Here is a 27,364-nt window from a genome sequence, read left to right on the forward strand (position 1 = left end):
GGGTGCTGGAGCCTATCTCAGCTGCATTCGGGCGGAAGGCGGGGTACACCCTGGACAAGTCGCCACCTCATTGCAGGGCCAACACAGATAGACAGACAACATTCACGCTCACATGAATTGATTAACGTGGACCCCCGACTTAAACAAGTTGAGAAACTTATTCGGGTGTTACCATTTAGTGGTCAATTGTACGGAATATGTACTGTACTCTTTCATATAATGTATTCTTTTCCTTTGCAATCTACTAATAAAAGTTTCAATCAATCAATCAAAAAACATTCGCGCACTAGGGACCACACTGCAAAAACTGAAATCTAAGTATGATTAAATATCTCAAATAAGGGGGATATTTGCTTATTTTCTGTCTGATAAGATAATTCTTCTCACTAAGCAGATTTTATGTTGGAGTGTTTTACTTGTTTTAAGGGTTTTGGTCCTAAATTATCTCAGTAAGATATTACAGCTGGTAGCCGAGATTTGACTACCTATATTGAGTAAAACATGCTTGAAACTAGAATATCAAGTGTTGCAAAGCTGTGTCATCAACACTCACAAGTATAAAACTACTTTTTAAAGTAATCATTTCTTATTTCAAGCATGGAAAAACAAAAATCATGACTTTGACACAATTTTGTCTCATAATTAAAACGGATGACGGCCAAATGGACTTTGCTGTTTTATTTTCAATGAAACAATAGAAAATACGTACTAGTAGTACAGTTGGCACAGTACAGCAAACTGACAGTTAATATTTAAACATTCAACATGTGACATTTCTAACAATTTTGAACAGAAATAGTTCATGCACATTCAGGTAAATTCTTCAAAATTACAATTAAAACATTTTTGGCCGGGGGTCGGGCTGTATATATGCGCACTAATTGACTGGAAGAGTACGCACTTGACGCGATGATGTCATGTTATCAATGGAAAAATGCATTTTTGGACAATATGATTTGCCTGAGCGGTTAGGAGACCCCGAGAGTAACAAGCGGTTGCCTTTCCATTAAGAACAATAAACTATTTTTTAGTATGTTTGCTGGTTTCAAGAAATGTAATGCTGAGCGCATATCATTATGTCAAGATGATGGCACTAGCATTTACTTGATTTAAGAATATTTTTCAATATATTGAGCAAAAAGGTCTTTTTTTTCTACCAAGAAAAGTGCACTTGTTATTAGTGAGAATATACTTATTTTAAGGTATTTTTGGGTTCATTGAAGTTAGCTAATTTTACTTGTTTTGGAAAGGCTTGATAAGCCAAATTTTATTTTTCTATTGGCAGATAATTTTGCTTAGTTCAAATAAAATACCCCTAATTTTTGTATTTTCTTTTCATGTTTTTGAACACTGACTTTTTGCAGTGCATTTAGTGTTGCCAAACAAAAAGTATTAAATATACTTCTAAATAAAACCCTGTTTTGTTTTTAATATATACTTAGGCCTACTATGCTACTGTATTTTAATGTTGATCCTTATAGTAGTATTTTGAGAGCCAAGTCTTTTTCGAAGCTTGTACTTGGTGAAAAAAGTTTGAGAACCACAGACATAATACATAACACATCACAATTGATGAGCTTTACAAATTTTGAAATTTAAATAATTTCAACACACTCATTTTAAACAGCATTTATTTAGCTTTCTCCATACAATACATTTAATGTACAACAGCACATACTGTATTCTGAAATAACTCTCAGTATAAAATAGGGCGTCTACAATCAAGTTACAGTCATAAAATGCTCTGGGGGACGTGACAAAGACGGCGACAGTAAAACACCTTGGTACAGTATAAAGCGCGGGGTGTTGAGAGATTGTATTTGCCGAGCCACTGCTGGGTCGCAAGCAGGAACGTCAGACAGCCGCCTCCTCTCAAAAAAAAAAAAAAAAAAGTTTCTGTTCTCGTGTTATAGTTTTGCAAGTGTGCATTTGGCAGGGTCAAATATGATCCGCTGTGTTTGGTGATACTTCATACACACCGTGAGCAAAGCATACAGTATGATTAGTAATGGCCTTTAGTTTGATTGTTTCTCAGTGTTAACACTTAAAAACACAGAAAATGAAACTGAAGCCACAACAGAAGCAGCTCCAACATGGTCAATGGAAGCCAAACCAAAGTTGGCTGAAAAGTGACTTTTAATGTCGTCTATTAACATTTGCAGACGTGAAGCAGAGTGCATATGGGACTATATAGTCTAGTATAGGGGTGTCCCGGTATGACTTTTCCCCTTCCAATACGATATTGGTGCCTTAAGTGTTGGCCGATACCGATATTAATTAGATACGATCAGCAAGAATCATACATACTTTTATCATTTTGTAGTGTGGAATGTTAGAAAAGGTTAGATCAAGTGAAATTACTCCGAGAACAAAAGTAGGTATAGAAAACACTAACCTTATGACAGGTTTATGCTCTTGGAGTAGAGTGATAAATTCGTTTTTGGAGACACCGAGTGGTCACAAAAAACCATTTAATTAAGGGCATGACTAAGTTGAATGATGCGGACACATTAGTTACCGTATTTTTCGGACTATAAGTCGCAGTTTTTTTTCAGTTTGGCCGGGGGTGCGACTTATACTCAGGAGCGACTTATGTGTGAAATTAACAACACATTACCGTAAAATGTCAAATAATATTATTTAGCTCATTCACGTAAGAGACAAGACGTATAAGATTTCATGGGATTTAGCGATTAGGAGTGACAGATTGTTTGGTAAACGTATAGCATGTTCTATATGTTAGTTATTTGAATGACTCTTACCATAATATGTTAACATACCAGGCACGTTCTCTGTTGGTTATTTATGCCTCATAACGTACTTATTCAGCCTGTTGTTCACTAGTCTTTATTTATTTTAAATTGCCTTTCAAATGTCTATTTTGGTGTTGGATTTTATCAAATACATTTCCCCAAAAAATGTGATTTATACTCCAGTGCGGCTTACATGTTTTTTTCCTTCTTTATTATGCATTTTCGGCCGGTGCGACTTATACTCCGAAAAATACGGTACTGGATCCTTTCCGTATTGGAGACTTTATATGTGTAAGTATTATACAACTTTAATTATTTTATATTTCTTTGTACTGACAAATGTTTTAGACTGCAATATTGTTCAATACCACGTATGTCTAGTTTGTGTGCTTAGCTGTTGTGTAGCTGTTATACCTTTTGTAAATGACTTTAATAAAAAACAAGGAAAGATCAACCCTGTGTGTCTATTGGAAGCCATTCAGATGTTAACTGGCTGTCTAGCTTTGCACAAGTAAACGCGCTGCAGGACTGCTTGTATCGGACATTTTAGATGCAATCCGATATCGGACCGATATCAATATCGGATCAGGACACTCCTAGTCTAGTACACACGTAGCAAGGACCTGCTTCTTCCATAGTGCTTTGGCTGTGGGATATACAATAGATAATGAGTGGGACTGGTGAGAGAAGGTCAGAGTACAAGCAAACATAGAAATAGTTAACGTCAGGAGAGAGAAAAGGAGATTTGTCTCAAGTCTTGAGGTAAGCAATGTTTTAGTATAATGCCCTACAGACAATCATACATCTTACAATCATTAATTCTCTATGTACAAACTTCCTGATATACATACACGTCACTGCTCCTCAGCTTCGAACAGAAGAAAGCTAAAGGGATCAGTGTGGTGCGATGTTTGAAAGGAGGACCTGATGAGGTGGCTGCTAATGAACATTATGGCTCCTGCAAGCGGCGCTTTTCTTTTGCATACCACGCGTTTACGCTTTCTCCACCACCATGCGGAGTTCCTCGTCAAACAAGAAAGCACGATGGACGTGACCCGCCTGAGGTTGCGAGAATGGAGGAGGCTGCCGCTGTGGCACTGAGGCTGAACGCAAACAAAAGGAGCGGGAGGCGACCTTAACGTGATTCTATGCGACGTAGGCACCGTTATTACCTTCTCAGAAGACAAAAGTGGAGCTCATTAACATGTCAAGCCATCTCCGAAAAGCTGCTCTGCCTAATATGTATAAGTACAGTACAGGGGAGGGGGGGTGGATGTGCTATAGTAAGACACCACAGAGCGACATCAACAAGCTTTTATAGGATGCTACAGTACTAGTGCTACCTGGACATGCTACAGATCGAGACCACACAAGCACAAAGTAGCTTTGCTGAGGAGCCCAAACCCATATTTCTATTTATAGAATTTGTTTCCTAGTAGTAGTAGTAGTACCGCCTTTAAAATCCACAAAAGTACCATCTATGCAGCTAGATCGCGTACTTAGTAAAGCTGGCTTATTGTGTGGAGTAAAGTCTGCGCTCACAACAATCACACTTTGACGAGCTTAGCGGGGTCTTTCCTACCACTGCCAGATGTCCTCACTAAGTTATGTTCACTTGCACACGAGCCCTGAAAGTTAGCGACAATGCCTTTTTGCCGTCGCACAGCAGACATTTTGATTATCGTCTAGAGCTGGAGTTGCATACTGCACCAAAGCACACCTCATCAATGTCAGCTCAGTCCTTTCCAAAAATACAATCACATGCTCACTAATGGAATGTCCACAAAGCTTATATTAGACTTTCGGCTGCAGCCACGTCAAGCTGAGAATGTTTACGGAGGATTTTGTTCAAATCTTCACTCATCTTATATAAAAAGATGGAATTCTTTTTTTGACGAAAGCAACTCAAATATTTTTTGTAAATTGAAGCGGTAGACTCGTTTATCAAGTCGCACCTTCAGTCCCTGCTGAAAGGTCACCTATTGTGCTGCAGTTTGGACCCTGTGACGAGAACTGACTGTTGCATGACGAGCATGGCGTGCTAGAGATGAAGTCTCTGAAATGCCAACGCAAGCAGCTGCCCTGAAAACAGGTGAAATATATGGCAGCTAATCAGAAAAGTGCAATCATTCACTTGCTTTGTTTTGTGAATTCATTGTTTTGTTTGACTGTTTTGTGCTAAAATAAATAAATACAACAAATAATATAGCTCTATCTCCCCACCCCTAAAAAAAAAAGAGAAAAGTGCAGCACCCCAGCATCAGAGGAGGGGGGCGTGTTGGGTGGAGTGTTCTTCATCTAGCTCTCTGGGAGTAAGTTACACGCACACACACTCACGCGCACACACACTCACGCGCACACACACACACACAAACAGCACCCTCACATACACAGACTCTAGCTTAGATGAGTCTGGCGTCGCCCTCCATGTCAGGCGGTAGCTCACACACTCCTGTAAAATGCATCTCCTTTCCCTTGCATCCCTGTGCGCTCGCCACTCTGGCCGCTCGCTCTCCCGGGCTGGGAGAGGAAGGCTGCGGAGCCGGTGGCTCTGGCGACGTCCCGCGAGGGATTCCACCTACCCGCCTCTCTTTCAGGAAGACCTCTAGTCGGCGAAGCATCTGCTTGGGGTTCTTTTTGGCGAACAGCTCCACTTCTGAAAGGTTAGAAAGTGCACCCGACTGTGAGACTCATGTTGAGAGGACCAGCTGTAAAATAACGTCAGCATGCATACATACGGACAACAGTCTACAGCGGAAATTGTTATGTTTTCCTTGAGCCTGACACATTACAAATATTTACAATATTAAGCAATACATTTTATTCATTGATCATTACCAATATGTTATTACAACACTGTAGCCACAAATTACTCATACATTAAGCAATTGCTTTACATGTCTTTATTTAATGTCTTCACTCATTCGGACTGCCGATATTATCGGCCAATAAATGCTTTAAAATGTAATACCAGAAATTATCGGTATCGGTTTCAGAAAGTAAAGTTTATGACTTTTTAAAACGCCGCTGTGTACACGGACGTAGGGAGAAGTACAGAGCGCCAATAAACCTTAAGGGCACTGCCTTTGTGTGCTGGCCCAGTCACATAATATCTACGGCTTTTCACACACACACAAGTGAATGCAAGCCATACTTGGTCAACAGCCATACAGGTCACACTGAGGGTTGCCGTATAAACAACTTTAACACTGTTACAAATATGCACCACACTGTGAACCCACACCAAACAAGAATGACAAACACATTTCGGGAGAACATCCGCACCGTAACACAACATAAACACATACCCAGAACCCCTTGCAGCACTAACTCTTCCAGGACGCTACAATATACACCACCCGCTACCCCCTAGCCCCCCAGCCCCCACCTATACACCGCCCCCCCCATCCTCCTCATGCTCTCTCAGGGAGAGCATGTCCCAAAATCCAAGCTGTTGTTTTGAGGCATGTTAAAAAAAATAATGCTCTTTGTGACTTCAATAATAAATATGGCAGTGCCATGTGGGCATTTTTTTCCATAACTTGAGTTGATTTATTTTGGAAAACCTTGTTACATTGTTTAATGCATCCAGCAGGGCATCACAACAAAATTAGGCATAATAATGTGTTAATTACACGACTGTATGTATCGGTATCGGTTGATATCGGAATCGGTAATTAAGAGTTGGACAATATCGGAATATCGGTTATCGGCAATAAGCCATTATCGGACATCTCTAGTTATTACGATTTAACTGTTTTCCATTCAAATTAACGGTTTCTTCCTTTTCCTTAAATGGGCTGTTTGCAACTTGTTCAAATACATTTTTCAACCCAAAAAAATCTAACATCATCATCATTAATTTTACCATTAGTGGTTTGAGAGGACATATTTAATACATACAGTGCATCCGGGAAAGTATTCACAATGCTTTTTCCCCCCACTTTTTGTTATGTAAAAGCCTTATTCTAAAATAGAATAAATCCATTTTTGTCTTCAGATTTCTACACACAATACCCCATAATGACAATGTGATTTATTATGTGCAAATGTATAACAAATAAATAAGAAAACATGTACATAAGTATTCACAGCCTTTGCTCAATCCTTTGTTGATGCACCTTTGCAGTAATTACAGCCTCAAGTCTTTTTAAATATGATGCCACAAGCTTAGCACACCTATCTTTGGGCAGTTTCACACATTGCTCTTTGTCCAGTATAATTGCCTTCCATTTTTCGTGTCCATGCATGCATTTTTTGCCCACCCACAGGAGAGATCTTCAGCAAAGAAAGAATTAAAAACCAGATTAAGTGGCCGCCGTATAGTGTATAAACAGATGAGCGAGACCATAAATCACTCCAAACACCACCCTTGCACTCTGGTGTTGTTTTTCTGCATGCGTGTGCATATCTTGAAGGTTAGATCGCCCACTAAGCATCTACTGAACTGTGACATACAGAAACTTTAACACTGCACAAGCCAAGTGTCATCTTTTTTAAATCATATTTGCTTGTTGATATTTTATATATAAACAGGAAGTGATCAAATTTAAATGACAGAATAACCAGATGGTGTCAAAATGTAAATGATATATTGTGACTGAATGATCAGTAATAGACAAGGAGAAGGGGGACAATTAAATGAACTCAGATTCTTCCTACTTTTTTTGGCCTTGTTTAACGGTGTAAATATAACTATGTGATGAGCATGTCTGAAACAAATAAACAATACCACACATCACATCAAATAGTAAATTATCATCAAGTACCAGAGCTCCTTTACTACTTATGCTTTAAAACTGTTGTCCTCCAACGAGCACACAGGTTATTTTATTCTGAGCAAGCGAGATGATGCAGTTGTTCTTACCTTTGAGTACAAAGCCAGAGTCAGCAATGGTTTTCTGTTGGGTCTTCCACAGTTGGTACAGGTGCAGGTATGTGGCCACATAAAACTCATTCAACACGCCGACCACTTGCTGACGGCGATTGCACTCCCTGGTGAGGAGGCCAAAGGCAAACAACAAGCTTTGCATGGCTGATGGGGAAGGATAAGGAGAAGACAAACAAAATGGAAGACTCACTTGGACAAGGCCTCTTCTCTGAGGACTTGAAGAGCAATGCGGGTCATGTTGATTGACATCACACTAAATGGAAAGTTCTAAGGATACATAGACACAACATTAAAAACCTTTGCACAGACTGAACAAATATGTTCTTAGATGATAATGTATCCCACCAGACATATTTGAGATTTCTGTCATCCAGTACAATATGCAAGCGGATGAAAATAAAACCTAGTTAAATAAACCCCAGACAATTGGAGAGTCGTATTGGGGAAGTTGGTAGATTGCCATTTCAAGATTTGTTCAACCTTTTGATAAAAAAGTAATAAATCCATCAATGATGCACAATATAAGGGACACTCTAATATTATTAGGGCTGTCAAAGTTAACGCGATAATAATGCGTTAACTATAAATTTTAATACCGGCACACATTTTTTTAACAGGTGATTAACTTCTTTTTTGACCCTCGGGCGGTGCCATAGCGGGGGGGATTTGGCTGCAGTTCACTTGTTACTGATAAGCCACAAGTGAACATAAATGGACAACACAAAGTCTACCTCTAACCACTATTAGCCCAACATAGTTGAAATCACCCATGTTAGCATTCCACTCAGTTGTAAACAAAAGGCACAAAGAATCTGGATTAACACTATATGGTTTTCATCAAATGGAACGCAGCACATCGCTAGGAAGCATTTTTGTATCTGAGGAGTGAGGATTATTCTGAATTGAGCAGCTCAAGAAACAACATATCAGTCAGCATCCTAGTGAGAGCAGACATTGAAAGTCAGTTTTATCTTCATTTTTGAAATGTTTAGCACTTAACAACATTGCTATGTGCTCTGTAAATTTATTGCACCCAGAAAAGTAATTTCAGTAATGCTTAAAAATGATCAAAATACTGTAAACTTTACATGTTATCATGAATGTGTATATGAAATGTTGTTGAAGGTTTTTTAGAGGGCTTTATACATATAATCGATTGTATCCCCATTACCTGCATTGTAAGCTGCCTCTGACGAGCAGTTTTTTAATATTTATTTTTAATTGTTCTTGTCTCACATAAGGATTGTGAATGTAGCATAATCCAGACTGAACTTGCAACAGAAACCAGCTAAATTTATTAAAATACATTCTGAGAAAGCAGCAGAGCATACGCTTTAAGCTTATCCAAGGGCCCAAATGTTTGGAGGTACTAAAAATAGGCACTTGACACTATAAATCAAAGCATAGATAGAAACATATATTTCTACAAGTTTAATCAATTGAGGCAGTGATACCTGAGTAGAGTGTTGGGATAACTTGTAGATATCTCGAGCCAATGGCAGAGTCTCTGGGTCCATCACAAAGTAAAGAGTGTGCATAAGTCCCAGGAAGCCAGTGCCACGCAGGTCGGTGGCTGGGTCTGTACCTGGAATGCAAACAATTAATCAAACACAAAAAGATCATTATAAGTACATCTCCAGTATTAAAAAAAAAAAAAAAAGATGCTGCTTCAAATAGGCTGTTCGCAACCAAATCCAAAAATAGAACAAGAACACCACCTGCTGGCTATTGTTTAAATTTTTTTTTAAAAATCTAGATTTTTTTCTCAATAATTTATTGTAATTTAACCTTGATTTATGAACTTAGTTGGTTCATGAACAGGGCTTGTAAATAGAAAAGTATGTATATTTAAGCAAATTTTTCAATAAGAAGCAATGTAAACATGAAAAATGGGTTTCAGCCTCGACAAGTCAGTGTTGACAACGCTGTGGATACTTCTGAAAATTGTCAAGCCACACATCGCTTGTCCATTGCTTTCCATGTTAAGCAAAACGAGAAACTATTTGTAAAAAGGCCAAAAAAACACAAGGCGCTCACAAAGTAGCACAGTAGCGAACTGTTGAATAAATAAGCAGTGAGCACCGGAAATAGATCAGCCCGTCGACAATGGACGTGCTTCCAGGCACAAGATAGCTGCCCTGCAGGAACACAATGGGTGGAGGAAATGTTTGTAGTCCAAGACATGGTACGTACACCAAATCACATTTTTATTTTGTCTGCGGTTCGCAAATCGCAAAGTTTGTTTGATGAGGTGTTCGTAAATTGAGGTTCGCTATATAGTCAATATAAATTGCTTGTCAACTCGAAAAACTTATCTGGAGTTCATGCTGTCACTCACCGCTGTCTCGTCCACACTCACACAGAGGACGCGGGCACATAAACAAAAGCAGTCTCAGAAGCAACAATTTGCAGTCTTGTCGGTGTTACGAAAGGCTATACATGCAATGGTGGCTAACGTTAGCCAGCCAAAGCACTATAAATAGCGGACACAAAAAAGCTTACCGTAAGCTAATGCCAGTGCGCGTCTTATTTGTAAGGGTGTAGTTAAAAGCCGAAGAAAGCAGGTTACACTGGCGCTAACAAGGAAAGGTTAGCGCCCTCTATAACTGCAAAAAGTCAGTGTTCAAAAATAAGAAAAAAAATGAGGGGTAATTATTTGAACTGAGCAAAATTATCTGCCAATAAAAAAATAAAATTCAGCTTGTCAAGACTTTCCAAAACAAGTAAAATTAGCTAACCTCAACGAACCCAAAAATACCTTAAAATAAGTATATTCTCACTAATAACAAGTGCACTTTTCTTGGTACAAAAAAAAAAGAGACCTTTTTGCTTTTGAAAAATATTCTTAAATTAAGTAAATGCTAGTGCCATTATCTTGACATAATGATATGTGCTCGGCATCATGACTTTTTTTTTCATGCTTGAAGTAAGAAATTATTACTTTAAAAAAGTAGTTTTATACTTGTGAGTGTTGATGACACAGCTTTGCAACAGTTGATTTTCTAGTTTCAAGCATGTTTTACTCAATATAGGTCATCAAATCTCAGCTACAAGCTGTAATATCTTACTGAGATCATTTAGGACCAAAACCCTTAAAACAAGTAAAACACTAACATAAAATCTGCTGAGTGAGAAGAATTATCTTATCAGACAGAAAATAAGCAAATATCCCCCTTATTTTAGATATTTAATCTTAAGATTTCAGTTTTTGCATAAAGGTTGCAAACAATCTCTCTAAAAAGAAAGTTTTCCCTGGATGTCAAATAGGTGCTGTGTTGAGATATTTTACCCTGAAAGCCAATGTTTTCCCAGTGTGTCCCATATCGAGGACAGTCCAGCCTGCAGCCGATGAGCCGTTTATAAATGGTTTGGAGAACTCGCATGTGGACTGTCTGGCTGTTGTCCACGTGGCCTGTCGTGAACGTACGCAAACATGTAAGGTCTGTGGTTAACAAGTAAACACAAGGATAATCGCAAAAACAGGAAGTAGAACACATGCTCACATTGCGCAATGGTAAAGACAAGATCTCGTTCCTCAAGGAGTTCCCTGTGCAGTCGAGGGGGTCCAAACAGGAAGTGTGTGATAGCGGCGAGACCTGTCCTGCGAATAGTTGGCTGGATGTTCGTCTAAGAATAATTACAAACACAAAACAAGATCTATTGAATGTACAGCAACACAGAGCGCAATCAAAACAATATTTTACCTCAATACTTCTAATAATCCGTTCATTTTCAAAACAACTTATTTTAATCAGGGGGCTGGAGTCTATATGAGCTAACTTTAGGTAAAAGGCAAACACCTGAGTGCCAATCAACTTGAGTTAGTGTGGTTGGTTGAAGTTTACTTCAAACATGTATAAAATTTCAATATGATATTTTCATTTTTCTTTACAACATGTCTGAAAAGAAGTAAAAAGAAGCAAATCTTATTTAATCCTACCCCTTTTCTACCTCATAGCAATAGCATGTTCACTTCCTGTTCTTAATTTGTACATAATCACATCAATTAATGCTGAATACAATGACTCTCTTCATAAATACCTCAGTCAGTTATGATTCACATAATAAGATGAATAATATCTTATCTTTAATAACTTCAAGACATTTATCACAATTCTTCCTTGTACTTTGTAAACACTTTTTTAAAGTGGATCATATTAGTATATTGCTTGACATCTTTGCTTTATCCATTCCAATATTTAATTCCACACACTGATATGCTAAAGGTCTTAAGTTTTGTACGTGCATACAAATGTTTTCAAGTGACATTTTTCTCTAGGGTTATATTTCTCCTCTTTTGTTAAGAATTGTTGTACATTCTTGGGTAGCAGGTTTGTTTTGTACATAATTGTAACTGTTTGCAAATGCACCAAATCATTGAATTTCATTGTTTGATTCAATAAAAAAAGAGTTTGTGTGTTCTCATTATCCAATATTGTGTATTATTGTAACTGACCTTTTTAGTAACACGGTTAGTGAATTAAGTGGGCTTTTGTAGTTATTTCCCCATATTTCCACACAATAACTCAGATATAGTAAAACAAGCAAGCAGATAAAAATGTGCCGCAATTTTTGCTATAGAACATGCTTGCTTTGCTTTATTAATTATAGAAATATTTCTTGTCATTTGAAGTTGTATTTTTATATGAGATTTCCAGTTAATTTCCCCATCTATTATTACACCCAAAAATAAAAAATTGTTGTACTCTTTCAATATCTACTCCGTCTATTTGTATATGTGTTTGACTTTCTAGAGTGGGCACGGAACCGACACTGGCAGCACAGAAGTCAGCCAAGTGAATCACTAATATAGCACTGACTTTGTTTGATCTAATAGAAATTGTAAGTCTTTATTTTGTGCATTATGTACAACAATATGAAACTATACGGATAGCCCAAGTAATGTACCTTAAATGTGGAACTAAAATTCCCTTCCAAGACATGCTGCCATAGATACAGTAACAGATACAGTACACTCAAAGGTTTTTAATAATTAGACAAACGGTGGTGCAGTACAGTAGTCTTGCCCGTACCTCAGCAAGAAATGTTTTTGTTTTTGATGACACTCTTTTTTTATCCAGTCTTGCTCAAATGTGTTTAATCCCCACACATGTGTTAACCATGGATCTAAAAAAAAAATATTCCATTTGTTTTACCTGTAGATTTTTTTCTCCTTCAAAATAGTCTCTGTGTTCTAGTCTGTCTCGCCTAAATGTACGGCATATATGTACCAGCCTACAATTTTTTCATGTTTATGTTTTTATGCAACACTGACGTTGCTTCACTAAGCATTGAGATGTCCCACTTAATTTGACGGTCTATGAATGCACTAAAGTTGTGTGACACAAAGTGAACGTATAAACTACGGTACATTATAATAAGTATGATAGTATATAAACTACATTTGATGAAATGATGAGTGGATTTATTATTGTGAGTATTAATTGATGTGATTTATATATGATATGTATCCTGTAATTATATACTGAATTTGTTATAAGGTGATTTTGAACTGTATTGTTGATAAAGAATCTAAAAATTCTATTTGATTGATGGGGCAGGACATTATAAGCTTTTGCTTTTTCCTGCTCCTTTTCGGACACACACCATGTTTCCATTTTTCATATTAATTTTGATGTTACTATTGTTTTGAGATGACAATATTGTGTTAGAGATGCTATTTTGTTTGGATTGACGAAAAAACTAGTATTTTTGGTTTGAAATGGAATAAAATGAAATGAAAGTAAACTTCTATACATGTTAGAGCTTAATAAATTAATCTGTTAATCGATTATCTTACATTAGTATTCATAATAGGTGAGTACTAATGGAGGGAGCAGCCATGTGTCAAAAATAGACATTTCTATATATCAATTACTCACTGATTGTCGGCCATTCACTGGCGGGTCTACAACCAAACCCTTGTGAAAAGTAGAAATCTATTGATTCGGCTAAACTTCAAGTTACAGCGGGTGTTTTGCACCGCATCAATCCAACCTATAGTGTCAAACTTTAGGGGTTCATTAACAGTGCCACTGTGTGGTGTAGTTTTTGGAAAATAAAAGCATTGACAATAATAAGTTTGTATGGTTTATAAACTTTGATCCTCATGTGCACAGTGATTCAAGAGTAAGTTAGTTAACAGTACCAACAAATGCATAAAGTTAAGTGAAAATGTAAGATTTTAGCATGAACCACATGTTTATCAGCTTTACATGTTCCCTATTTTTCAGCAGAGATTATTTAACCCAAAGATGGAGCCAGAAAAAATATACTTTAAGTCGGAATTTTTTTTTAATCATTTCCTTACAAGCAAGTCCCCGAGATCTGTAGTCTGGAAGTACTGAAGGGCTTCATTGAAAGAGATGAGCGGCGTCGGGTTCGAGTCCTCAGTGATAGCTGTTAGAAATGTTTAAACACGTATTTAATTTAGCTGCCCAAATTCAAGACATCAGCAATGTATTGGTACAAACTGATGAAATTGTGTGATGCCTCTGACCTGGTTGGATGTTCTCCAGAGCTTCCCACTCCTCTCTTGCCTTTTCCAACTCTGCATTTTCTTCTTTGGAGACACACACACACACACACACACACACACACACACACACACACACACACACACACACAAAAAGGTGAGGTAATAAAATATTGCCACTGACCAGATAGTCTAATACACTTCTTTCTATCTGAGGGATCATTCAGAAGCCCTAAACTTTCCCCAATCCGATTCGTATCCCAGAGGGTGTTTTATGAACACACAGCAGCCTGGTATCTAGGATACATTATTTCCTGTGAGAAGAAGAGCTTGTGTGTTACCTGCAGGTTTAAGCTGGTCTCCTCCTGCTGCTAGACTCTGCAGGAGACCATTCTGCTTCAGTGCTGAAATCTGGACACAAGCTTAACATTATTCACCTTTTATGTAAAGACCAATGTTTAATTTTTTTTTTTTAAAAGATTATACTGATCATGATAATAAATTAGTCAAATCAAAATGAATAGGGCAGGAGCACCACGGCCAAACAATTCTAATTTAAAACGGTAAATAAAACACGGAGTTGTGCATATCCACATGTCACAAGGCTGCATGCAACTGCACATTTTTGAAGCAAGAGGACTCCCCGCAATAAATACAGGCATTTCTCTACATGATTATCAACGTGGTCATTGTGCTCTGCAGGTGTTTGCTTGTTCTACTTTGACTGAATTGCTTCATGGATACAATTATACTTTGTCTCTGCTAAACTTCTAGTCAGTAGAAAGTCATTATATCCTTTGTAATAGTTTAAAGTTCGGTTTAGCAGCATCACAGCTGAGATAAATAATAATTTAGCATCGCTTTGAACGCAGTCGTCATGACAGATTTACGGCCGAATTTCTAAAACGACCATATTATTTCAGTTTATATCATAGCCAAACCTTTCCCCTTAAGATATAGTGTCCCCTATAGATTTGTTTTGTCATAGTTTTTACCCTTTTTTTGTGTTTTCTTGACTTTTCCAATTCATGTCGGGGCAGCATCGCAGTTTTGAATTGATATCGAACACTTTTCTTTCCCCTTGGATCTATCAACCTATATTTTACCTATTCCTATAAACTTTGGACATTACCTAATATATAAACACATGCCTATTAAAATATTGGGTATAAATATTATACTTCTGGTCACCAACAGTAATACAGCAAACACTTGTTTATTACTATTAATTAAGATTAAAACTTTGTCATGCAGCGATATGAATACCATTGACTTGTACGACATGTAATGTACAGAATTTCAGAAGCAATTATACAGGTAGAAATATCACAAATTACATTACCTAACATCTTTTACAATCAAACCATGATTGTAACAATCTTAATTTTGTGTTATGTGTGAAACTGATATCTAAATGCAAAGGTTTAAACAGCAAGAATAAAATTCTATATTCCTACAAAATCCAAAATCTGGCAAGTGACCAACGCACTGCAGGTAAGTTTTGTTCTTGACATTAAAAGTTTGTTTTTGTCCATTTTGTGTTGAGCTGTTTAAAAAAGCATAATGTCTAAAAACATTTTATTAAAAGCAAAATAATTGCCCAGTCATGGTAAAAAAAAATTGAAAATGATCTGTCAAGGGTACACTTATAAATTATGAAAAATAGTATCAATTCAATTGATAGCTATTAATATACAGGTAGCTATAAATATTTAACTGCAATTAATCATAGTTAAATATTTTAATCGTTTGACAGCCTAAACACTTATGAATTGAATATTTTCATAGCTAGAGAATAAAAAACAATACTTACTACAGGTTGCATTCAACCCTAGTCGTAGCGTGTTACATAACTAATATTAAAGACCAAAATGGAGCCACACACAAGTCTTGTTTATGGCCACAGAAAGCTAAATTGTATTTGCCCCATCACACTTAATTAAATCAGTGCGGTTACTACTATACTGCTCTCTAACAGTAATGAAAACATAAACTCCATGGAAGAGGTAAGTTACCGGCAGGGATGTGAGGGGGGCATTGCCGTTGGTGTGGTCTTTGACATTATGACTGATAATCAATCCATTCATGACCTGGGAAAAAATATATGATCAGTTTTAGACAACGAAAAACTGGAAAAGACTCTAAAGGTGTAAACAAGCACAGTACTCACAGGCTTTTGGTTCAAGTGTCCATTGGTAGTCTCTTCTGATGGTTCTCGAGACAAACCATTTTGGCCCTAAGAGTAGGAGGTGTCACACGGCAGATGGTTATGAAATGTGTACAAGTTCAAAATAGAGCAAGAGTGTTGTTTTAGAACTTATATATACCTCTTTAAATTAACAGTTCAACTAATCGTTGACTAGATAAAAAAATACAGTGTAGTTGTGGCCACAGGAAAAAGGAAAGTTAGGAGAAAACCAAACTGAGGATAAGAGAAGTGCTCTGTCAGCGGTTTCTATGGTAACACGGCAAGCAAGCCAGACTAGAGATTACAGCTAAAGCAGTGCAGAGTTGTTGACCTTAGTTCTTAAATTAAACACATGTGACTGAACTGCTGACAACAAATAAGATTTAGTTAATTGTTTAACATAAAAATAAATGTGTCGGCCATGACTTTGTTCAAATAGTCCAAATAAAAGGTGAGATGATTTGTGGAAGGCCACATGTATTACCTCAAGGTGGAAAGTGACATCAATGTCTTCTTCCATTGCATATGAGTGTTGGCTGGCGAGCGTCTTCCTGATTGTGGCCTCTAAAGGCTTGTAAAATCCTGGACTGAGATGGGCTGACAAGCTGCTACAAGGGCTACCATGTTTTCTTTCGTGCACATGACTAGTGACCTCTACAGCTCATATACATGAAAATGTCCACGGTCACATGTTAGACCTCATCGACAACAAATATCCAGTTGGTGCACATCTCTTAATTTTTTTATTAGTGATGACTGTTGGGATTTGATGTTTTGCCTGCTCCTAATTTTCCTCCAAAAGTCTAACCTTGGGTGTGCACACAGAGAGGAATGCGCAGATATTAGTCTACCACATAGAGGAAATGGCACGTTTCCCGGAACCCTCCTCCCTTGCTCCCCTCCGCAGATCTGCTTGGCCAGTGGGTTTGCTCCTCATCACCGTCAGAGGTGCCCAGAAGCTGGATAATGACATCGCTTTTCAGGCTTGCGCTCTCGTCATAGCAGACACTTCATTACTTTGGATTTCAAGACACAAATCCAATAGGCACTCAGAGATAGCAGTACCCTTTAATTGACTTGCAACAGAGCTGTGATGTCTTCAGCATCATGTGATTCATTGACACATGCCCAAAGTAAAAAGTGACAGTGTGGATCAGGGGTGGGCTTCTTTTTTGCCAGAATCTTTAGGACGGGCGGGTCTCATGTGTGTTTCAATCTGCAAGGTAAAGATTGGAAAAGTTCACTTAGGGACACCCAAAAGTAGCTTTAAAGAAAGCATGACACACAATGAAGAGTTAGTACACTGTAGAACAGAAGTAAATTGACAAAAATCAAGTCAATATCATGCAATGACAGATTATTGTGTACCGGTAGCTTATTTCATTTTGCAGCACTATTTTGGATAATATCAGCATAACAAATAGTTAACTGTGTAAACCTCATTTTCCGATGCTTAAGAGCTGTGCTGGACTATGAGTGGTCATCCCATTTTTTGTTTAGCTCATTGGCTGACTAGCTATACTCGAATAACTAGCCTGGTGTGTCCATGGCTTGGGTGGGCAGGATGACTATTGTTACACTAGCAAGAGCTCACTAATGGTACAACTTATACATACCGGTATATACATGAACTATATACCACCAAAATAATCATTTGTGCCAGTCAGACAGATATCAATGTGACAGAATGGTAATTATCATTACTATGGTAAATAGGTTATACTTGTATAGCGCTTTTCTACCTTCAAGGTACTCAAAGCGCTTTGACACTATTTTCACATTCGCCCATTCACCCCTCACCACACTGATGGGGGGGATCTGCCATGACCCATCAGGAGCAAGGGTGAAGTGTCTTGCTCAAGGACACAACGGACGTGACTAGGTTGGTAGAAGCAACCATGAACCCTCAGGTTGCTGGCACGGCCACTCTCCCAACCGCGCCACGCCATCCCATTATGTTCATCATTCCTGATGCAGCACAACACGCCCAAAAATATGCATACAGTCCAACTGTTATCAGTCTAAGCCAGGGGTGGCCAAATTAGTTGCCTTCAAGGGGCACAATGAAAATGTGCTAATGGGCCGAAGGATAAACAGAGATTTGAAGTAGGTTTGTCCCGATACAACTTTTTCCACTCATGATACAATACCAATATTGGAGCCTTGATTATTGGCAAATACCAATATTAATCAAACATTAACAAAAATCATGCATACTTGTATTATTTTGTAGTGCGGAATGATGGAAAAGATTTCATCAAGTGAATTAACTCAATGATAGATATAAAAAACACCAACCTATTATTAATCATAATCAGAATTGTTTTTCATTGCCAAGTACATATATACATACACAGATTTTGTCTGGGTTATTGGTGCAAAAACAGCTACCCTGAGAAATAATGCCAAAATAGCAAGAACCGTCTGGAATGGACTTATGCTGTCTTTGAACTGAAGTGGAGTGGTAATTGGTATTTTGGTGACACCTAGTGCCCACATAATAATTGATGAAGTTAAGCTTGTGATGCAATACGCTGGAATAATGCGGCCATGTTTGTTACTGGATACATTCTAATTCTGCCTTTAAGAGTTTGTAGGTACAAGTAATATGCAAGTATTATTTGATACTACAGAAATGGTGTTTGTTGAAATAAGGACACTTATTACGTATGTATAGCTTGCGTGCTATTATTGTGTGCTTAGCTGTTGTGTAGGTGCCAGCCCCTATAGCCTCCCAGTTTTCCTTCTGTAAAAGACTCGACTAAAATACAAGAAAATACTAAACTTGTGTGCTGATTGAAGGAATTGCAAGACTGATATTGGACATTTTACATTAAGGCTGGGCGATATGGCTGAAAACTGCTGCACGACGTAAGTTTTTTTATTTTGGTCAATATCGATAATCATTGATATTTTTTATGACCTAAGGAAAATATAGACCAGTTGAAAAATATATTAAATGTTAACATTTTTATTTCAAATGTAACCTTCCTCTGATTGTGATCCCCTCAGCTATCAAGGCATAAAGGAAAGGAAATGTCAACACAACCATTGAAAACACACAAACAATCAATGTAAACACAAATCTAAAATCACAACAAACACTTCGCAATAACCTCTTTAAATTAAGGTACAAAAATAAGGAATATGTAAGAAATGCTTAATAAAGTGTAACAAAACAGTGCAAAGTGTGAAAATGTAAACGTAAAGAAATTTGATAATTTTTTTTGCAGGTTTACTGCCAGGAAGTTACAAAGTCTGTGTAACATTCAATTTGGCCTGTTATTCTTATTTGGGAAGGGAAATGAATTAATGTTATGCAGTAATTGTTATTCAAATATTATTGGACCAAATCATTATTTGTTAAATTGAGTTATTTATTTTATTTATACAGTCCTGCACTTAAGTTCCCACCTGTAATTTCCGTACAACCTAATAGGGAACGGACGTGTGTTGAAAAGAAAAGATAAGCGCGGTGAAGGACGATGATCAGTTGGAAAAAATCCAAAAAACTGCCATACTGTTGTCGAGGTGACTTTTCCTGTTTTATCGACAACTCGTTTTCAGTTTCGCTTTTCAGTCCATGCAGAGAATCAACAGCAAGACAGCAAGATGGCGCAACCAAACATGATAGTTGATACTGTTACATGATTGGCTGTTTAGCATGTCCCACACATTCGCCACTGATCTCTTCTTGTTTTGCTAGGTTACCCATGTATATCTAGCTGCGGCCACGTAGAACTACTGTAAGTCGCGCCCACCTTAAGACGTGCTCACAGGGGTGACGACAACGGAAGTGAAGCGTGTCTTGAATGGCAATGAAGCTGGAAAGACAATACATAAAAATACTGCTGAAAATAAGTTAAGGTTACGGTTAGGTTTGGCTTTTGGTTAGGGTTAGGGTTGTATATAATCAGTTAAAAAAGCAATACATTCAAAAACCAAAATAATAATCAATGGTGCGTTGTATTAACCATCGTGGATCACGTTACAATTCAAGCGCTGACTCTCGCATTCAGCATTGCTGAAGGCATGTCTTTAAAACATGGTTTACTTCTGTTGTCGTCACCCTTGTGGGCACGACTTAAAGTGGGCGCGACTTATAGTAGATCTGCGGCCGCAGCTATCCTTCTCAGGTTACCACACCGCCAGTTCTTTGTTCATGCAACCAACCTTGCTTCATTCTCTCCGCTTTCTTCTGAACAAAAAATGTTTTCTTGAACATATTTTTATTGATATCAATTATGTTTCGATCGCAATATACAGCAGCGGTCAAATGTTTACATACACTTGTAAAGAACATAATGTCATGGCTGTCTTGAGTTTCCAATAATTTCTACAACTCTTATTTTTTGTGATAGAGTGATTGGAGCACATACTTGTTGGTCACAAAAAACATTCATGAACTTTGGTTCTTTTATGAATTTATTATGGGTCTACTGAAAATGTGACCAAATCTGCTGGGTCAAAAGTATACATACAGCAATGTTAATATTTGGTTACATGTCCCTTGGCAAGTTTCACTGCAATAAGGCGCTTTTGGTAGCCATCCACAAGCTTCTGGTTGAAATTTTGACCACTCCTCTTGACAAAATTGGTGCAGTTCAGCTATATTTTATGGTTTTCTGACATGGACTTGTTTCTTCTGCATTGTCCACACGTTTAAAGGCCTACTGAAATGAATTTTTTTTATTTAAACGGGGATAGCAGATCTATTCTATGTGTCATACTTGATCATTTCGCGATATTGCCATATTTTTGCTGAAAGGATTTAGTATAGAACAACGACGATAAAGATTGCAACTTTTGGTATCTGATAAAAAAAAGGCTTGCCCCTACCGGAAGTAGCGTGACGTAGTCAGTTGAACATATACGCAAAGTTCCCTATTGTTTACAATGATGGCCGCATGAAGTGAGAGATATTCGGACCGAGAAAGCGACAATTTCCCCATTAACTTGAGCGAGGATGAAAGATTTGTGGATGAGTAAAGTGCAAGTGAAGGACTAGTGGGGAGTTGAAGCTATTCAGATAGGGAAGATGCTGTGAGAGCCGGGGGTGACCTGATATTCAGCTGGGAATGACTACAACAGTAAATAAACACAAGACATATATATACTCTATTAGCCACAACACAACCAGGCTTATATTTAATATGCCACAAATTAATCCTGCATAAAAACACCTGCGTGTTTGTTACGCTAGCTCCTAGCTCCATAGAACACGCCAATACAATTCAAACACCTGATCAACACACACAATCACTCAGCCCAAAAGACCGTTCACCTAACCCAAGGTTCATAAAGCTTATATATTTTTAAAAAGTTACGTACGTGACGCGCACATACGGTCAAGCTATCAAATGTTTAGCAGCCAAGGCTGCATACTCACGGTACCTGATATTCAGCTGGGAATGACTACAACAGTAAATAAACACAAGACATATATATACTCTATTAGCCACAACACAACCAGGCTTATATTTAATATGCCACAAATTAATCCTGCATAAAAACACCTGCGTGTTTGTTACGCTAGCTCCTAGCTCCTCTGCTAGCTCCTAGCTCCATAGAACACGCCAATACAATTCAAACACCTGATCAACACACACAATCACTCAGCCCAAAAGACCGTTCACCTAACCCAAGGTTCATAAAGCTTATATATTTTTAAAAAGTTACGTACGTGACGCGCACATACGGTCAAGCTATCAAATGTTTAGCAGCCAAGGCTGCATACTCACGGTACCTGATATTCAGCTGGGAATGACTACAACAGTAAATAAACACAAGACATATATATACTCTATTAGCCACAACACAACCAGGCTTATATTTAATATGCCACAAATTAATCCTGCATAAAAACACCTGCGTGTTTGTTACGCTAGCTCCTAGCTCCTCTGCTAGCTCCTAGCTACATAGAACACGCCAATACAATTCAAACACCTGATCAACACAAACAATCACTCAGCCCAAAAGACCGTTCACCTAACCCAAGGTTCATAAAGCTTATATATTTTTAAAAAGTTACGTACGTGACGCGCACATACGGTCAAGCTATCAAATGTTTAGCAGCCAAGGCTGCATACTCACGGTACCTGATATTCAGCTGGGAATGACTACAACAGTAAATAAACACAAGACATATATATACTCTATTAGCCACAACACAACCAGGCTTATATTTAATATGCCACAAATTAATCCTGCATAAAAACACCTGCGTGTTTGTTATGCTAGCTCCTAGCTCCTATGCTAGCTCCTAGCTCCATAGAACACGCCAATACAATTCAAACACCTGATCAACACACACAATCACTCAGCCCAAAAGACCGTTCACCTAACCCAAGGTTCATAAAGCTTATATATTTTAAAAAAGTTACGTACATACGCAAAAAAAAGTTGCGCACATACGGTCAAGCGATCAAATGTTTAGAAGCCAAAGCTGCATACTCACAGTAGCACGTCTGCGTCTTTGTCATCCAAATCAAAGTAATCCTGGTAAGAGTCTGTGTTGTCCCAGTTCTCTACAGGCGTCTGTGTATCCAAGTCAAAAGTCCTCCTGGTTAGAGTCTCTGTTATCCGAGTTCTTCCATCTTGACTGCATCTTTCGGGAATGTAAACAAAGAAGCGCCGGCTGTGTACTGTTGTTGCTGACGACGTTCGAAAAATACGTCCATTTCGCACCGACAACTTTCTTCTTTGCTTGCTCAGCTTCCGTCTCCATAATGCAATGAACATGATTGCAACAGATTCACGAACACAGATGTCCAGAATACTGTGGAATTATGAAATGAAAACAGAGCTTTTTCGTATTGGCTTCAATGTGGAAGGCATACCCGTGTTCGCCGGGCTACGTCACGCGCATACGTCATCCTCAGAGGCGTTTCGAACCGGAAGTTTAGCGGCAAATTTAAAATGTCACTTTATAAGTTAACCCGGCCGTATTGGCATGTGTTATAATGTTAAGATTTCATCATTGATATATAAACTATCAGACTGCGTGGTCGGTAGTAGTGGGTTTCAGTAGGCCTTTAAGTCAGGACTTTGGGAAGGCCATTCTAAAACCTTAATTCTAGCCTGATTTAGCGATTCCTTTACCACTTTTGACGTGTGTTTGGGGTCACTGTCCTGTTGGAACACCCAACTACACCCAAGACCCAACCTCCGAGCTGTTGATTTTAGTTTGTCCTGAAGAATTTGGAGGTAATCCTCGTTTTTCATTGTCCCATTTACTCTCTGTAAAGCACCAGTTCCATTGGCAGTAAAACAGGCCCGGAGTATAATACTACTACCGCCATGCTTGATGGTAGGAATAGTGTTTCTGTGATTAAAGGCTTCACCTTTTCTCCTCCAAACATTGCTGGGTATTGTGGCCAAACAGCTCAATTTTTGTTTCATCTGACATCACATGGACAAAGATAACACCTTCTGGAGGAAAGTTATGTGGTCAGATGAAATTGTGTAAACAAAAATGTAGCTGTTCTATATATATTCCTCACGCACTAATTGACTAAAAGAGTGCGCACTTGCCGCACGCTCGCCTTGACACTGCGGCACGAGTGCGATCATGTCACGTTATCAATGGGAAAATGCATTTTTAGACAATATGATTTGCCTGAGCGGCTAGGAGACCCCGAGAGTAACAAGCGGTAGAAAATAGATTAGAAAACTTGAGACTTCCCGCAGGCCGGATTTTGGATGCTGGCAGGCCGTACTCGGCCCTTGGGCCGTAGTTTGGGAACCCTTGATCTAAACGTTACCGCTGCCGGGTATTTTTTTCCTATACTTTTACTGCAATATTTTCAGAATGTGTTTGTTCTTTTTTTGGCCAACCAAAAAATTCAACCAGAAGCTTGCCAGAAGCTTGTGGATGGCTACCAAAAGCGCCTTATTGCAGTGAAACTTGCCAAGGGACATGTAACCAAATATTAACATTGCTGTAAGTATACTTTTGACCCAGCAGATTTGGTCACATTTTAAGTAGACCCATAATAAATTCATAATAGAACCAAAGTTCATGAATGTTTTTTGTGACCAACAAGTATGTGCTCCAATCACTCTATCACAAAAAAAGAAGAGTTGTAGAAATGATTGGAAACTCAAGACAGCCATGACATTATGTTCTTTACAAGTGTATTTAAACTTTTGACCACGACTGTATATTGGTATCGTTTTATTGACCCAGCCCTATTTTACATGCAAGGCGATATAATCTAATATTAATTATTTTGCTGATATCTTATCGGTATCAGATATCAAAATCAGATTGGGGGACCTCCAATTTTAAGCGTGAAACACATCTAGCCTAAACGGACATAGGGAGAAGTACAGAGCACCAATAAACCTTGAAGGCACTGCCTTTGCGTGCCGGCCCAGTCACATAATATATACGGCTTTTCACACACACTCACAGTTGAATGCAAGCATACTTGGTCAACAGACATACGGGTCACACTGAGGGTGGCCGTATAAACAACTTTAACACTGTTGCAAATATGCGCCACACTGTGAACCCACACCAAACAAGAATCCATCCATTTTCTACCGCTTATTCCCTTCGGGGTCGCGCTGGAGCCTATCTCAGCTACAATCGGGCGGAAGGCGGGGTACACCCTGGACAAGTCGCCACTTCATCGCAGGGCCAACACAGATAGACAACATTCACACTCACATTCACTCACTAGGGCCAATTTAGTGTTGCCAATCAACCTATCCCCAGGTGCATGTCTTTGGAAGTGGGAGGAAGCCGGAGTACCCGGAGGGAACCCACGCAGTCACGGGGAGGACATGCAAACTCCACACAGAAAGATCCAGAGCCCGGGATTGTCACTGAACTGCTAAACAGCAGCGACACTGACTCGATTAATGACGACGTCAACGAGACAGGGCCGGCCATTTTTGATGCCGTATTCGCCCAACTGTTTAATTCGGACACTGAAGAAGAATTCGAGGGATTTGTGAATGAGGAATAAATTCATAAAGTGAGCTTTACATGTTTATTTTGTGTGTTGTGTTGTGTGACATAACGTTTGAGCAACGTTGAGTTATTGATATATTGTTATTGCTCTGCACTATTTCGAGTGTTACTATATTGTGATAGCACTAACGTTTGATTTACGTAACACGAGTATATCAGCTGTTTATTCATTTTGGGAGTGAACAGAGTTGTCAGAACGCTGGTTTGTAATCTATTAATAAAGTTTGACTGACCTGACTGTTTTGTTGACATAGGTGCGCCTTATAATCCGCCTTATATATGAACAACGTTTTGAAATATGTCATTCATTGAAGGTGCGCCTTATAATCCGGTGCGCCTTATAGTGCGGAAAATACGGTAGTCATTTTCTATATCGCACAGAGACAAACCCGCAATATATCACGCATATCGCCCAGCCCTAGTTGGACAATATCGGATATCGGCAAAAAAGCCATTATTGGACATTTCTCATTCTTAGTTTTTATTCTAATTAGGGTCCAATAAGCCCAAATAGCAAAGAAAAATAAAAAAAAAGCATGTAAACAAACAGCTTGGGCCTTAAGAGGTTAAAGCTCCCACCCTTTGGCGGGCCAAATGAAACAACTTGGCGGGCCAAATTTGGCCCACGGGCCTCAATTTGGACACCTCTGGCGTGGGCAATATTTTCACATTGGACCTAATTAATATAGTGAATATATTTAGTAATGAGGCATAATACACACCTGCAACATATTATTAATTACCGTAGTCATTGTTCAAAAACTTTCCACAATGAATACGTCCACAGTCACTGCTAAATAACAGTTCATAAAAGACAATAAACAGCACAAAGTGGATGGAAAATATCAAGGTTATTAGCACATTAAAGAGCTGGGTGTGTGAAGCGTTTTAAAGCAAGAAGTTGACAGCTGTAACGTCAACTAGCTAGCAAGCTAGCAATATGTCAGCTAGCAACCCCGCAGGCACAAAGACGCAGGTCCAGCTTCATCGCCAGCAACGGTAAAGGAATTATCGCCACACTTGTGAACACAGCAGTCCGCCATCGCGATGCAGAGCAACAAGAAAATCAATGTCATTAAATAAAAAGTGTGCAGCACAGAGGTTGAAAAGCTGGGCTATGACAAGAAAAGCCAGCTGTCAGGCTAACTAAAGGGCTAACTGTAGCGCTATTGAACTGTAACGGTGATGGAGTCCGAGCCCCAAATCCCCCAAAAATCCAAGTAAATGTAATTTACTCTCTTGGCCCCGTTCAAGCACAACAAAACTGAGCACTGTGCACTCCGCCAGGGTATAATATGTGCTATGAAGAAATTTAAAAAGTACCTCAGTGTCTGATTGTTACTCCCTCCAATCTCAGCTTCCCTTCCCCCGTCCAGCGGCCACTGTAGTGCAATGCATCATGGGAATTGTCGTTTCATGGCGTGCTCTGAATTCATTACGTCATTGTTCTCTGGTACGCAGGTCCTGATGGCGTTTTCCCTTTTTTGCAAGCAGGCTCGTTTGTGCGCACATTAGAGTTACAAAAAAGGGCTGTTTTGCCAGCCAGAAACTGTTTGCCAGAATGTTGCAAAATTGATGGTATGGTGTTGTTTATATATCAGTGAATTATTATTGATTGATTGATTTATTGATTGATTTATTGATTGATTGATTGATTGATCGTCGTGCAAGTTATTTGATTTTAGGAGTTAAATAGGACAGTGATCCCCAACCACCGGTCCAGGGACCGGTACCGGTCCGTGACACGTTTGCTACCGGGCCGCAAAGACACTATACACACACACACACACACATATATATATATATATATATATATATATATATATATATATATATATATATATATATATATATATATATATATATATATATATATATATATATATATATATATATATATATATATATATATATATATTAGAGATGTCCGATAATATCGGCCGATAAATGCTTTAAAATGTAATATCAGAAAATTATACCTATTATACGGATTTTTTTTATTATCGGTATCGTTTTTTAAATTTTTTTTTATTTTAATTTTTTTTATTAAATCCACATAAAAATCACAAGATACACT

At 38.4% G+C, this 27,364-nt stretch overlaps 1 protein-coding gene across 3 annotated transcripts; it reads right to left on the reverse strand.

The window, feature by feature from the left end:
- Positions 1-1,614: 1,614 nt before the first annotated feature.
- On the reverse strand, positions 1,615-26,729 carry elmod3 (ELMO/CED-12 domain containing 3). 3 transcript variants are annotated; one of them, XM_062051173.1, is made up of 14 exons: positions 26,611-26,729; positions 17,373-17,523; positions 16,792-17,266; positions 16,290-16,355; positions 16,135-16,209; positions 14,461-14,530; positions 14,144-14,206; positions 13,955-14,043; positions 11,148-11,271; positions 10,934-11,056; positions 9,099-9,229; positions 7,835-7,911; positions 7,621-7,748; positions 1,615-5,409 (listed from the first exon to the last, which is right to left on the reverse strand). In XM_062051173.1, the coding sequence occupies exons 3-14, from the start codon at positions 16,825-16,827 to the stop codon at positions 5,156-5,158; spliced, it is 1,236 nt and encodes a 411-aa protein (XP_061907157.1). In that variant the 5' UTR covers positions 16,828-17,266; positions 17,373-17,523; positions 26,611-26,729; the 3' UTR covers positions 1,615-5,155. The 3 variants fall into 3 exon arrangements, with proteins under 3 accessions (XP_061907157.1, XP_061907158.1, XP_061907159.1); XM_062051174.1 differs by having other exon boundaries at positions 14,144-14,203; positions 16,792-17,523; XM_062051175.1 differs by lacking the exons at positions 14,461-14,530; positions 16,135-16,209; positions 16,290-16,355; ... (1 more) ...; positions 17,373-17,523; positions 26,611-26,729 and adding an exon at positions 14,245-14,357 and having other exon boundaries at positions 14,144-14,214.
- Positions 26,730-27,364: the final 635 nt, after the last annotated feature.

This window comes from Entelurus aequoreus, linkage group LG06 (genome assembly GCF_033978785.1).
Source record: "Entelurus aequoreus isolate RoL-2023_Sb linkage group LG06, RoL_Eaeq_v1.1, whole genome shotgun sequence".
In the NCBI taxonomy this organism is placed as follows: domain Eukaryota; kingdom Metazoa; phylum Chordata; class Actinopteri; order Syngnathiformes; family Syngnathidae; genus Entelurus; species Entelurus aequoreus.